The sequence below is a fragment of the Bos mutus genome, chromosome 15 (genome assembly GCF_027580195.1).
Source record: "Bos mutus isolate GX-2022 chromosome 15, NWIPB_WYAK_1.1, whole genome shotgun sequence".
Classification (NCBI taxonomy): Eukaryota; Metazoa; Chordata; class Mammalia; order Artiodactyla; family Bovidae; genus Bos; species Bos mutus.
Window position 1 is genome coordinate 30,803,006 of NC_091631.1, and position 12,940 is coordinate 30,815,945.

At 37.3% G+C, this 12,940-nt stretch overlaps 1 protein-coding gene across 3 annotated transcripts in view; it reads right to left on the bottom strand.

The window, feature by feature from the left end:
* Positions 1–12,940, bottom strand: part of NUP98 (nucleoporin 98 and 96 precursor) — an 86,763-nt gene that overhangs the window by 20,955 nt on the left and 52,868 nt on the right. For all 3 annotated transcript variants that reach the window (XM_070383811.1, XM_070383813.1, XM_005886640.3), the window contains exons 17-20: positions 12,257–12,370; positions 11,080–11,218; positions 4,643–4,820; positions 3,697–3,861 (exon numbers count right to left, since the gene is read on the bottom strand). In XM_070383811.1, coding sequence (XP_070239912.1) covers positions 3,697–3,861; positions 4,643–4,820; positions 11,080–11,218; positions 12,257–12,370 — 596 coding nt within the window. The remainder of the gene's footprint in view (positions 1–3,696; positions 3,862–4,642; positions 4,821–11,079; positions 11,219–12,256; positions 12,371–12,940) is intronic.

Here is a 12,940-nt window from a genome sequence, read left to right on the forward strand (position 1 = left end):
CTTCCAATGGATCCAATTATACAATAAGTGGTTAAAAAAAAGTTTCATGATTTCTTTGAACCAAGAAATGACCATTAGTGTAACTTTTTAAACTTTATTTTCAATGGTATATTATCTATTACTCCCCTGAATTCCTTTAACAAATATCCTTACTAGAAGAATGACTACTGCCATCTATAACTGTAGAAATGTTGAGGTGTTGGATATGTAGTGAATTGTTACTTATGTTGTGAACAATCCCTAAAGACTGCTCTAACAAAACTGGAGGCTAAATGGTTAAAAAAACAAAAGTGATATATATATATATATATATATATATATATTTTAAACCTATTGGGGAGGCTACAGGCAAGCTACTTTGATGCTTTAAAATTCTAAAAAAAAAAAAAAAAATTAAAAGCCCTGGTGGTGATCCTACCATTATAATTACAGGAATTGGAAGAACATTCCAATGCCGCCCCTGGTATGTTCATTTTTAACAAATTCACTTTTAAGAAAAGTTGTAACCCTCCCCATCCTTTGTCAAAATGTCAGGATACTCTTTTCTATTTGGCTCCCATAATACCTTGTCTATACCTATTTTATACAATGTATGTTATAATTTCATGTATATACTATTTTGCCCCACCAGATTGTAAACACCTGAAAGCAGATATAGCCTACTATTTTCTATATCTAACACTAACGACATTGCTAAATTCAGAACATTTAGTTATTTAATGCAGTGCCTGCCACACAGGAGAAAAGGCTAGTAACTATGAAAGGATAAGGAGCAAGTATAGATGAGAGGAAAGGGAGGAGGAGGAGAATTTCAATTTACTATACTATTCAACAAAGGACTAATGGTAACAAAAAGAGGTGCTCATTTAGAACACTTTTAGAAGCAAACTGGTAGGATTTTATCAAAGTCTGGAGACTGAGGGACTCAAGACTATCTTTAAGAATGCTATTGCAATCAAGGTTTTATTTGCTTCATCCTCATGCACTGACTTCAAAACTAATATCATCTAGTAAGTGGATGGGGGAAGTGAATCACTATTAAACTATGAGGACCTGGTAAACTCCTAGAACCCTCATGTGTGAATTTTATGTATATCTAAGTAATTGCAATAAACTACCCCAAAAGACGTTATTTTCTGAGAAATCTTTGGAGATCAGGTGCTTCTTCAGAGCCAGCCCTAGAAAGAAAAGCAGACTAATAAAAAACTGGTGATACAGAAGAAACTGAGTAAGGTAAGAAGAGTGTGGGGGGTGAGGAGTTGAGAAGCCCATTACAAATACTAAGTAAACAGACAGTATCTGTAAAGTGACTTTCTTTAGATATATGGAAGGTGAGGTTTCAGGACTGAAACCTTTAAAGTTTTTAGAAACTTCCACTCTTCAACAGGCTAAATTTAGATAGCTGCCACTTCATTTCTTTTTTTTAAAGTAAATACAAGATAAAACAGAATTTTCTTCTAAATTCTAATCCTTTTTTTTCCCTTTAAACAGTTTCACCTGCTTTTTTAGGAACAAAGCAGGATTTAAGAATGAACTGCAAAGAGGGGACTGAGGAAATTATATAATAGATGGTAGGATACATGTAATCATTAAACAAAACTATGTATCTTCCTAATGCCTTAGGGAACCACCCAACCCTTGCCCCAAGTCAAGAGAAAAACAGCTAGAACAGACCTAAGCAACACAGTATTACAGAAATCAATCTCTTCAGGGAGCCGGGTGATAGTGTGAAGACAGTCATCTTGTTGCTGGGATGAGAAGACTGCTGTTTCCAGTTTATTCAGATGGCTCAGGTTATTTTCCTCATGCCAAGTAAAATGTAGCTTCTGTTGCTAATAACTTAAAAACTGCGCAGCCACTGGCATTTCTCCTAACATCATGCAGGTCACTAGGCATTAGGACAAAAAAGTTCTCCAGAGCTCCCTGTTTCTCCTCTAACACATTAGCCCAAATATCTAAAAAAGTCTACCCACTTCTCCCTTCTCCATCCAAAAGGAGGACCATCCACTTCCTCAATCAAATGAGACTATCTGAAAAAAACACCTATTCACGATATTCTCTTTGCCCATTTTGATCCTTGCTGCTGCTGCTGCTGCTAAGTCGCTTCAGTCGTATCCGACTCTGTGCGACCCCATAGACGGCAGCCAACCGGGCTCCCCCGTCCTTGGGATTTTCCAGGCAAGAGTACTGGAGTGGGGTGCCATTGCCTTCTCCGATTTTGATCCTTACCACCTCCCTTAGTCCTAGAACCTTGTTCTCCTGAAATTTTCTGGTGCTCAGTTTTTAAGACTCTTACCTACTGCAGTGCCATCACAAGATTTTATAGTTATTTACTATTTGTATTCTGGAAATTAAAGAGCCTAAAAATCACTGATGGCCAACACTGTATAAATTTGATCTGTCTACAAGATGAAGCTTTTCTTTTTCAACTGTATCTTTAGGACCCTACATATTACTTTTATTGCGAGAAAAGAAAGTTATCTGATTCTTATCCTAAGAAATACATACACTGTACGATTAAAAACCATGTTGGAAAGGGAGATTATACAAAGCATATGATTCAGACAAAATGAATGTAGGTAACTGGAAAATTGAGTTCATTTACAGCTTTTTAGTTCGGAAGAGATGTATTCTAAATAGAGGGATATTCTAAATGCTATAATTACAAACATAAAAGTCAACATATTTCCCATTTCCCACTGATATCATATTCTCCCCCTCCCCAATACACGCAAACATGAACACATATACACAAAAATCTCAAGAAAGTTGCCTCCCAAGAAATTATTTAATCAATCATAAAAATCGCACATTTCAGCAGCCGTTAAGAATTGTAGCATGGAAAATTTCAAAGATCCTGCTTTTAGCAGCTGAGAGGTAGAGGATGCATTACAAAGAAATTTTGTATCAAATTCTCTTCTTTGAAGGAATATGGCAGCAGAGAAAAAAAAATGTTATAACTTGATTGAATAATAAACAACATCCAAATGAAAGTAAAACTCTTTTATGAGTCAGCAAAGACACTACCTGATATTTAAATTACAAACCTTTCCTTACAAGAACAAAAGGTTTATACTGGCTTAACAATACCAAAAGAGTATGATACAATTGCAATAAATAAAGCAGCCCCTACTCTCCCCAAGCCAAGTAATTCACTTATATTGTAAAGCTTATGTATTTTCATAAAGATTATGTATTGTTAAAATACAAATATTAAGAGATTACCTGAAGTATAAGCAAACAACTTGAGAAAAATGGAGTTAAAAATCCTTGCAGAAAGCTAATTGAACTTTTAAAAAACCATGGAGGTAACAAGATTAAACTGCACTGCACATTAGGTAGTCAACAAAAGTAGGATTTACTTTGCATTAACCCACACAAGCAAAATACTATCTTAAGTTGATCACTGAGCACAGAATTCAGCAAGTCCAAATGAAAAGAGAGGGAGGTGTTTAAGAATGACAATCGGTAGAAGGAATGATCCAAACAGCAAGAGAATTCTTTAAATCTCTGAAGTAAACATCAGATGCCAGTACCACCTCATGCCCTCCCCCTTGTACTTCTCTTAACGTGACTGCCAATACATTTGTACTCTTCAAAGTTCGAGCGGTCATAGAACAGCTTTGTACTAGCTGAATGACTTGCTTTCAACTTCTGTATCATGGACTCCATTCAAATTCATTGTCCCGTCTCTACCTGGGGTGGAGGTGCTGGTTTGCCATTAAGAGCCATCTGGAATGGGGTGGCCTGGCCTGCAGGAGGTAAAGGGGCAGTCTTCAACTTCTTTGTACTAGTTTTGGATGGCCGTTCCTCCTCCTCTTCATCAGAATCCTGAAGACCATACTTAGAAAAATGAGAGACCTAAGGAGGAGAAGAATCCAACAAAATCAATTTCAAAACTCTTATATTCAGAAAGGCGGCAATCTTGCAGAATTAGCTTTAAAAAAATAATAACGGAGAGGGAGATCAAAGTATTTAAAGCACAGTGAAATGTCACCTAACCACATTTTATTGTTTCTCTAAGATTTAGATGGTGTTTGGTAGGTGTTAATTGCTCATATAATCAACTTTACATTAATGCAGAAAAAAATATCCAAAAGAGCCATTACTATTTTTACATATATATACCACCGCCCAGTTGTTCTCAACCTACACAAAGGCCTTCAACAAGCTAAATAATCCAACTGGTCTAGAAGAGAAAGAATCCACTGGACTAAAAGTAAGGAATGGACCAAGTCAACCTCTACACCCCAGAAATCTTTAAAAGAACAATTATTTGGGAAGAACTGATTTATCAAGAGACAAAAATTTTGCCTGATATCCCCAAATTAGAAAAACCACACCAAAGAAGTGCATCTAAGTGGTCATAAGATAGGATGTAGAATTTGAATCATGTGCTCATGAAGTTTATAATAGCTCCGTATTGCTCTGGGGTTTAATGTGATGTCTAATTTGAAGTAAATTACAGTGTATCTTTACATCAATCTTTACATCTTTTTCCTACTCTGTAAAAGCAATTTAAGAAAAGATTTCTTCTAACCCTAACTTTTTTGTCAGTTTATCAGAACTATGTAACTTATATACTATACAGCGTTTATAATTTCTAACTACAGTTTATGAGAACAAGGTTGAGCAACTATACCTTAAACACCCAAGAACCCGTTTCAGGACGGTACTCTTTGAACTGAGCTCCCTGTTTCCTTGAAACTGCTTCCAATCTTCCTTCGTAGTTGATATCAGCAAGTCGATCCGGGCTCTTTATTAAACAACGAGATGTTTTATCTGTTGGCCAAACTCCATCCAATGTAACCTCAGCCTTTCTGTAATGTACAATCAAGTAAAATGTAAATGTTTCATATTTATGACCAGAAAGCCAAGTAACATCTATATATACAGCAAAAAAGGTACCTGTGTTACTTTGGAATTATTCTGCAGATGTTTCATAAACCTGAGTCTTGGCTCCAAAGGTAGTTAGCGTTAAGAGTAAGGAATTACCCCCATATCAACTAGCTAAATATCTGGTTCAAGAGCATCAAACTCCAGTTATTTCAAACTACCATGGCACATCAATTATTTACAATTTAATTTTAATAACTCTTAAGCCATGCATCCTTGACCAAGTCTAGTGCAAAGACCTAAATCTCAGTGAAGGTCTTATACTACTACTGTACTTTGTAAAAACAACAGTAATAATAGCAACTAACTACCATTAACGACAAAAGCTTGCAGAATGAGGTATCAGGAGCATCACAGTATTAACATTAACCATTAAATGAGTGTGAATTGATAATAATAATGGTAATATATTCCTTCTAATAGCAACATCTAAGATAAAGGACTGTGCCCTTATTCATTCAGTATGCCTTGGATCTAGTACAGTGATTACCACATAAAAACAGATGAGTTTTAACATTATTTTCTATTGAGGTAAGAAGGTATAATAAAAGTTAACACTATTCTACTGCTCCTATGAATCTGACACTCTAGATGCCTCAAATCATGTGACTCTCAGTATTTTTCTTTCTGCAGCTGGCTTAAATCACTGAGCATAATGTCCTAAAGGTTCATCCATTCTACAGCATGTCAAAGTTTCCTTCCTTTTTAAAACTAAGTAATATTCCATGGTGTGCATATACATTTTGTTTATTCATGGACACTTGGGTTTCTTCTATCTCTTGACTATTATGAATAGTGCTGCTGTGAATATGGGTATGTACATTTTTCAAGACTCTGTTTTCAATTGCTTTGGATATATACCCAGAAGTGGAAATGCTGGGTCACTCCTAATTTCTGAGGAACCATATACTCTTTCACAACAGCTGCACCACATTTTATATTCTCACCAAAATACACAAAGGTTCCAGTTTCTCCATACTCCTGCAAAAACGTTATTTTTCTTTTAAATTAACCTCCTAATGGGTTATTATCAATGTTGGGCATCTTTTCATATGCTTGTTGGCCATTTGTCTATCATATTGTGAACCCAAATCCTCTGACCATTTTTAACTGCTTTTTTTTTTAATGGTTTTTTAAATAGTTCTTCATATTCTGGATATTAACCCTTACACTAGACATGGTTTGCTGACTTTTCATTCTGTTGATTGGGTTCTTTGATGTATAGAAGTTTTAAATTTTGATGTGAAAGTGAAAGTGAAGTCACTCAGTCGTGTCCGACTCTTTGTGACCCCATGGACTATAGCCTACCACACTCCTCCATCCATGGGATTATCCAGGCAAGAGTACTGGAGTGGATTGCCATTTCCTTCTCCAGAGGATTTTCCCGACCCAGGCATCGAACCCGGGTCTCCCGCATTGTAGGCAGACGCTTTACCATCTGAGCTACCAGGGAAGCCCTAAAAATTCTGATGTAGTCTAGTTTATTTTCACTATTTGCTGCCTATGCATTTAGTATCATACCCAGGAAATTCTTGTCAAATATAGTGTGAAACATATTATACCTTTTTTTTAAAATAGTTTTAAGCCTTATGCTTTAGGTTTTTGATCAATTTTGAATTAATTTTTATTTATAGCATAACGTAAGGGTCCAACTTCATTCTTCTGTTACGTAGATCCAGTTTTCCCAAAACCATTTGTTGAAGAAACTGTTCTTTCCCCATTGCATGGTCTTGACAACTCTGTCAACATTTAACCATCTATGTGAGGTCTCCAGTGTGGGCTCCCTAATATGCAGGGGCTCTCTGTTCTGTTCCATATATATACGTCTGTCTTTATGCCAGTAACACACTGTTTCAGTTACTGTACCTTTGTTTTCAAGTCACAAAGTCTGATTCCCCCAGCTTTGTTGTTTTTTAAGGTTAATTTGACTGTTCATGGTACCCTTGAGATTCTTTATGTTTTAGGATCATTTTTCCTATTTCTGCAAAAGATGCAGCTGGGATTTTGATAGGAATTGCATTAAGTCAGTAGGCTGCTTTGGGTAGCATGGATAACTTAACAATTTTAGGTTCTCCAATCCATGAACATGGGATATCTTTTCATTTATTTGCCTTCTTTAATTTCTCTTAACAATGTTTTGTAGTTTTCAGTGTACAAGTTTTTCGCCTCTTTGGTTAAGTTTATTCCTAAAGTATTTTATTCTTTGTGATGCCATTATAAACAAAAATGTTTTCATAACTACCTTTTCAGATTGTCAATGTACAGAAACTAAACTGATTTTTATTGTGTTGATTTTGCATCTTGCTACCTTGTTAAATTTGTTCATTAGCTATAAGTTTTTTGGTGTGGAATTTTTAGGCTTTCTACATATAAGATCACATCATCTGTAAAGAGAGAAAACATAACATCTTTCTTTCCAATTTGAATATCTTTAATCTTTATCTTGTTTAACTGCTTTGGTTAAGACTTACAGTATTATGTTGAATGCTGGTGGCAAAAGCAAACATTACTGTCTTATTCCTCATCTTACAGGAAAAGCTCTCAGTCTTTAACTACAGAAGATCCCCTGGAGAAGGAAATGGCAATCCACTTTGAGAGAATTCCATGGACAGAGAAGCCTGGTGGGCTACAACCCATGGGCTGGAACACAACTGAGTGACTAACACTTTCTCTTCTTTTTATGATGTTCACTGAGGAAAGAAGAGAAACAAAAGGCAAAGAAGGGAAAGATATACCCAAGTGAATGCAGAGTTCCAGAGAACAGTGATGAGATGAGGACTTCTTCAGTGAACGATGCAAAGAAATAGAGGAAAACAACAGAATGGGAAAGACTAGAGATCTCTTCAAGAAAATTAGAGATACCAAGGGAACATTTCATGCAAGGATGAGCACAATAAAAGAAACAGCAAGGACCTAAAAGAACAGAAGAGATTAAGAAGAGGTGGCAAGAACACAAAGAAGAACTCTACAAAAGATCTTAGTGATTCAGATAACTAAGATGGTGGAGTCATTAACCTAGAGCCAGACATCCTGGAGTGTGAAGTCAAGTGGGTGGCAGGAAGCATTACTACGAACAAAGCTAGTGGAGGTGATGGAATTCTAGCTGAGCTTTTAAAATTCTAAAAGATGATGCTGTTAAAAGTGCTACACTCAATATGTCAGCAAATTTGGAAAACTCAGCAGTGGCCCAGGATTGGAAGATCAGTTTTTATTCCAATCACAAAGATAAGCAATGCCAAAGAATGTTCATACTACCATACAATTGTGCTCATTTTACACGCTAGCAAGGTTATGCTCAAAATTCTTCAAGCTAGGCTTCAGCAGCACGTGATCTGAGAACTTTCAGATGTACAAGCTGGATTTAGAAAAGGCAGAGGATCCAGCGATCAAATTGCCAACATCCACTGAAAAAGCAACAGAGTTCCAGAAAAACATCTACTTCTGCATCACTGACCACGCTAAAGCCTTTGACTGTGTGGATCACTACAAACTGGAAAATTCTTAAGAGATGGGAATACCAGACCACCTTATCTGCCACCTGAGAAACCTATATGCAGATCAAGAAGCAACAGTTAGAACTGGACAGGGACTAACAGATTGGTTCAAACTTGGAAAAAGAGTATGTTAAGGTTGTATACTGTCCCCCTGCTTATTTAACTTATATGTAGAGTAAGTACATCATGAGAAATGCTCTGCTAGATGAATTTCAAGCTGGACTCAAGACTGCTGGGAGAAACATCAACAACCTCCAATATACAGATGATACCACTCTAATGGCAGAAAACAAAGAGGAACTAAAGAGCCTCTTGATGAAGGTGAAAGAGAAGAGTGAAAATGCGGGCTTAAAACTCAACATTCAAAAAACTAAGATCATGGCATCCAGTCCTAGCACTTTATGGCAAACAGATGGGGAAAAAGTGGAAATAGTGGCAGATTTTATTTTGTTTGGCTCCAAAGACACTGTGGACGGTGACTGCAGCCACAAAATTAAAAGACACTTGCTCCTTGGAAGAAAAGCTATGACAAACCTAGGCAGTGTATTAAAAAGCAGAGCCATCACTTTGCTGACAAAGGTCCATATAGTCAAAGCTATGGCTTTTCCAGGAGTCATCATGTATGGATGTGAGAGTTGGACCTAAAGAAGGCTGAGAGCTGAAGAACTGATGCTTTTGAATTGTGGTGTTGGAGAAGTCTCTTGAGATGCTTGGACAGCAAGGAGATCAAACTAATCAATACTAAAGGAAATCAATCCCAAATATTCATTGGAAGGACTGAAGCTCCAATACTTTGGCCACCTGATGTGAAGAGTGGATTCACTGGAAAAATAACCTGATGCTGGAAAAGACTGAAGGCAGGAGGAGAAGGAAGCGACAGAGGATGATAAAGTTGGATGGCATCACCCGACTCAATGTAAAGGACAGGGAAGCCTGACGTGCTACAATGAGGTCGCAAAGAGTAGGACATGACTTAGCGACTGAACAATAATAAATGATGTTCACTGTGGGTTTCTCTAACATGGCTTTTATTATGCTTAGTAGTTTCCTTCTAACTCTATTTTCTATCATGAAAAGTGTTAAATCTTGTCTAGTGCTTTTTCTGCATCATCAACAGTGATGATCATGTGCTTTTCTTCTTTTGTCCTGTCAATGTGATGCATTACATTCATCAATTTTTATATGTTAAGCCATCTGTGCATTTCAGAAACAAATCCTATTTGGTCATGGTGTGTAATTCAGTTGATGCACCACTGAATTCTGTTTGATAGTTATTTTGTTGAGGGTATTTACATTAATATATATTAAACATACTGGTCTGTAGTCTTCTTTTCTTACAGCACCTTTATTTAGCTTTGGACTCAGGGAAATGTTTCCCTCACAGAATTAGTTAGAAATGCTCCCTCCTCTATTCTGGGGAAGAGTTTGAGGAAAACTGGTATAAATTCTTCTTTAAATGTTTGGTAAACTTCACCAGTGAAGCCATCTGGTCCAGGGCTTTGGTAGAGCTGGAGAAGCAGGGGATATTGATTACTAATTCAATTTCCTTATTAGTTCCAGGGTTCTTCAGATCTTCTGTTTCTTCCTGGTTCAATCTCAGTGGGTTGTGAACATAAAGGATTTTAACTATGGCTCTCTGACCTGGCCTGCATTAGAAGCTAGTATCTCACACTAAAAATACAGAAAAAGAGTTAAGCACAATCACAGCAGAAACAAGGGGGAAAAAAATACTATTACGGGACTTTTCTGGTGGCACACTGGAAAAGAATCCACCGGCCAATGCAGGGGACATGAGTTCGATTCCTGGTTCAAGAAGATTCTACATGTCATAGAATAACTAGAGCCCTCACGCCACAACTACTGAGCCCACATGCCACAATTACTGAAGCCTGTGTGCTCCAGGGCTCACAAGCCACAACTACTGAAGTTCACGTGCCTAGAGCCTGTGTTCTGCAACACAGAAGCCACCACAATGAGAAGTCGATGCACTGCAGTGAAGAGCAGCCCTCAGTCACTGCAAGAAAAGAAAGCCTGCGCACAGCAATGAAGACCCAGTGCAACCAAAAATAAAATAATTAAAAAAAGAAGAAAATTACTACTAAAAATATTTTCCAAAAGGTTTTGGAAACAATTGGATCTGATAATATTAGGGAAAGGAGTCAAAAAAGTAAAAGTGTAGCATGTCTTTATCACTTACACTTTTTATTGTTTTGGCTTCGCTGGGTCTCTGCTGCTGCACACAGGTTTTCTCTAGCTGTGGCGAGCGGGAGCTACTCTCTAGTTGCTGTGTGCAGGCCTCTCACTGTGGTCCCTTCTCTTGTTGTGGAGTATGAGCTCTGGATGCACGGGCTTCAGTAATTGTGGCTTGTGGGCTCTAGAGCGCAGGCTCAGTAGTTGTGGCACATGGGCTTAGTTGCCCAGCACCATGAGGGATCTTAGTTTCCGGACCAGGGATCAAACCTGTGTTCCTGCATTAGCATGCAGATTCTTAACCTCTGGACCACCAGGGAAGTCCCATATCACTTATGTTTTTAAGTGAAAGCACAGAAATAATAATCACATACAATAATCACATAGTAAATCTAAGAGACAAGTTGCAGGAAAATGTACATAATATGATATACCTGTGTTAACAGAAAAAAATTGTGATTTAGCTGATTAGTTGTTAAATATGTAAATAAATTCATACCTATTTAGTCCTTCACCCACAGGTGGTTTTTGGTTATCATCTAAGTAGACAATCACTTCTTTCCTTCGGATATGTACAATGTCATCTAAATTTAGATTTGTCAAATTCACATCTCCTTCAAAATAGATCGAACCATAACCTATAAATCAGAGCAAAGAGTTAGAAACTCGTCCTACCCACTTTATACTTCCAGTGAAGGAGCAAGCAGCTTTAAACATTAATCAATATTTTAAATCACCCAGCAATTCCTTGAATGAGTTATTTCATCTGTAATATTAGAAGGTGACATCAAATACACTGTTACCTGGCTTAACATGCATTTTTACAGTACTTATGTTATCCTCAAAGAAGCCTTTTAAAATCTCTTCCCAAGTATCTGTATGCGTGCGTGCATGCGTGTTAAGTTGCTCTAGTGTGTCTGACTCTGTGCGACCCTATGGACTGTAGCCTGCCAGGCTCCTCTGTCCATGGGATTCTCCAGGTAAGAATACTGGAGTGGGTTGCTATGTCCTCCCTCCAGGGAATCTTCCCAACCCAGGGATCAAACCTGCCTCTCTGAGAACTCCTGCACTGCGGGACAGGTTCTTTACCACTAGTACCACCTGGGAAGCCCTAAGTATCTGTATGGCTCCTATATAAGCAACCCTTGGCACCTAGCCTATAGTATGAATTAAAATACTTGAGCTCTTCTTTTAATACAATACAGCAAGATGAGATCTTTCTTCCCCAAGAAAATTTTATCTGTAGTAACTTAATAATATGAAACAACCTAATTATTACCCATCTCATTAATTTTGTCACTTAGTATTTGCTGTTTATAGTATTTTAATTGTAGAAAATTGCAATGAGCCAAATACTTGCCAAAGAGTATTAAAAAGTTTGTCTTTTTGTTACTTGTTAATCAAAGTGTTCATTCAGGCCAAGGTGGTCCAAATGTAGGTAAAAAACAGATTTAGCTATCAAGCACTTCCTTCACTTAAATACAAAGACAAGGTGCAGATTTCTGGCTTATACACTGCGGCTGCTAAGTTGCTTCAGTCGTGTGCGACTCTGCGACCCCATGGACTGCAGCCTACCAGGCTTCTCCATCCATGGGATTTTCCAGGCAAGAGTACTGGAGTGGGTGGCCATTGTCTTCTCTGGTTTATGCACTACTAACTCCTAAATTCAGACTCACCTTTACGACCAATAGTGAAGTCAGAGACAATGCACTCTCCTTTCTCATTGGTAATTTTAGCAAGGTCATCCATGGATGGAATAGTATAGTAGCCAACCTTAGTGAGAATGATGCCTATGACAAAAGAAACCAAAAGTACAGTACTGGTTGTGACTGACATCGGTTAGAGGAATTTTCAGCAATATTCATTTCACTTTTTCATTGTAAAAAAAATTTTAGAGTGGATAATTTAAAAAATTACCTGATACAATCAGTAAATAAATTACTATATAAAAAGAAAATATACAGGAATAAAGCATTTTTCCAAACTGGTTTTCTTTTCTGCTCACCCCTGACCCCAGCTGATTTTTTAAGAAACACCATTCCTAAGAGAAACCAAGTATTTAAAAGAAACCAAGGATTTAAAAAACCTTACTTACATGGTTAGGTAAGTTTGGAGAACATACATATGACAGTATATTACACATTCTTAAAACTCACGGAAATCAAGATGAAAAATCCTGCGTGAGAAAGTCACGCAGACAAATGGAAACTTTAAGTACTAACTAGGTAGATAGCAGAAGAAATCAAAGAAAATACAACATGAGTGTGCTTGCTCTAATCACTCCTGTTCCATTAACAGGCAGAGATCAGGCTAACCTGCTTCTGAGAAAGGCCCATACATGAGTTTAAGGCCCATATAAG